The 1,342-nt window shown below is 70.0% G+C and overlaps 1 protein-coding gene across 1 annotated transcript in view; it reads right to left on the reverse strand.

The window, feature by feature from the left end:
- The window catches only part of HCN2 (hyperpolarization activated cyclic nucleotide gated potassium and sodium channel 2), a 21,910-nt gene extending 20,574 nt beyond the window's left edge, over positions 1-1,336 (reverse strand). Inside the window, exon 1 of the mRNA XM_014527996.2 lies at positions 1,159-1,336. Coding sequence (XP_014383482.1) covers positions 1,159-1,304 — 146 coding nt within the window. The 5' untranslated portion in view covers positions 1,305-1,336. The remainder of the gene's footprint in view (positions 1-1,158) is intronic.
- Positions 1,337-1,342: the final 6 nt, after the last annotated feature.

A 1,342-nucleotide genomic window follows, 5' to 3' on the forward strand; every position in this document is an offset into this window, starting at 1 on the left:
CCCCCCCCCCGGGCCCTGCCGCTTTCCCAGGCCCCCCCAGCGGGGGATGGCAGCAGCTGGGCCCCCTCCCCACTCCTCTGCCTCCCCCACCAGCACCTGGAGGGGGGAGGGACCAGCCATGCCCCGCCACACACCTTGCAGGGGGCACTGATCCCCATCCCCACTTTCACCCTGGCCCTACAGGAGGGGGCTGAGCCGGGCTCCTGCCACCCCCTCCCCGCCAGCCTTGCAGAACCAGGCCCACTCCCCGATCCTGCAGCCTCTACACGGGGACTGGAGCCGGGCCCGATCCCTGGACTCCCAGCCTTGCAGCGGGCACCAAGCCGGGCTCCCCCATCTCCCAGCCCCCAGGGCCTTGCTGAGGGCCCTGATCCTGCAGCCTCTACAGGGGGGAATGGAGCCAGGCCTGATCCGATCCCTCATGACCCCCAGCCTTATAGTGGGGACCAGGACCTGCAGCCTCTACACGGGGACTGGAGCCGGGCCCGATCCCTGGACTCCCAGCCTTGCAGCGGGCACCAAGCCGGGCTCCCCCATCTCCCAGCCCCCAGGGCCTTGCTGAGGGCCCTGATCCTGCAGCCTCTACAGGGGGGAATGGAGCCAGGCCTGATCCGATCCCTCATGACCCCCAGCCTTATAGTGGGGACCAGGACACACCCCTGCCCCGACCTTGCAGAAGGCCCCAGTCCCTGATCCGGCAGCCCCTCCAGAGTGGGGACAGAGCCGGGCTCGATCCCTGACGACCCCCAGCCTTATCGTGGGAACCAAGCCGGGCTCCCCTCTTTAACCCCCTCCCTCCGAGCCTCGTTGAAGGAGCAGGGATGAGGCCCTCAGCCTCTACAGCGGGAAGGAAGCTGGGGCAGATCCCCGATGACCCCAGCCTTACAGAGGGGGGCAAGCGCAGCTCCCCACCCCGGCCGTGCCGAGGGCCCCGATCCCTGACCCTGCAGCCTGTCTGGGGTGGGGGGGGAAGGATCCCCAATGACCCCCAGCCTTATAGCGGGCACCAAGCCAGGCTTCTCCCTCCAAGCCGCGCCGAGGGTCTGATCCCTGATGCTCTCCAGGGGCAACAGAGCCAGGCTGCATGCCCGCTGCCCCCAGCCCCCGAGCGGGGACCACCCCTGCCCCTCTCCAGGGGCCCCAGCGCGCAGCCCGGACCTGAAGTCGCTGTAGGGGTGGATGATCCAGGCTCCGGCCGACTTGACGCGCTCCTGCTCGCGCTCCACCGCCTTCTGCGAGCCGAACATCCGCAGCGAGAACTTGTTGACGCCGGGCTGCAGCAGGGCGCCGAACTGCCGCTGCATGAAGCTGGCCTGGCTGCCCCGCGCCTCCTCGCCGGCCG

The sequence above is a fragment of the Alligator sinensis genome, unplaced genomic scaffold (genome assembly GCF_000455745.1).
Source record: "Alligator sinensis unplaced genomic scaffold, ASM45574v1 scaffold1295_1, whole genome shotgun sequence".
NCBI classification, from domain to species: Eukaryota; Metazoa; Chordata; order Crocodylia; family Alligatoridae; genus Alligator; species Alligator sinensis.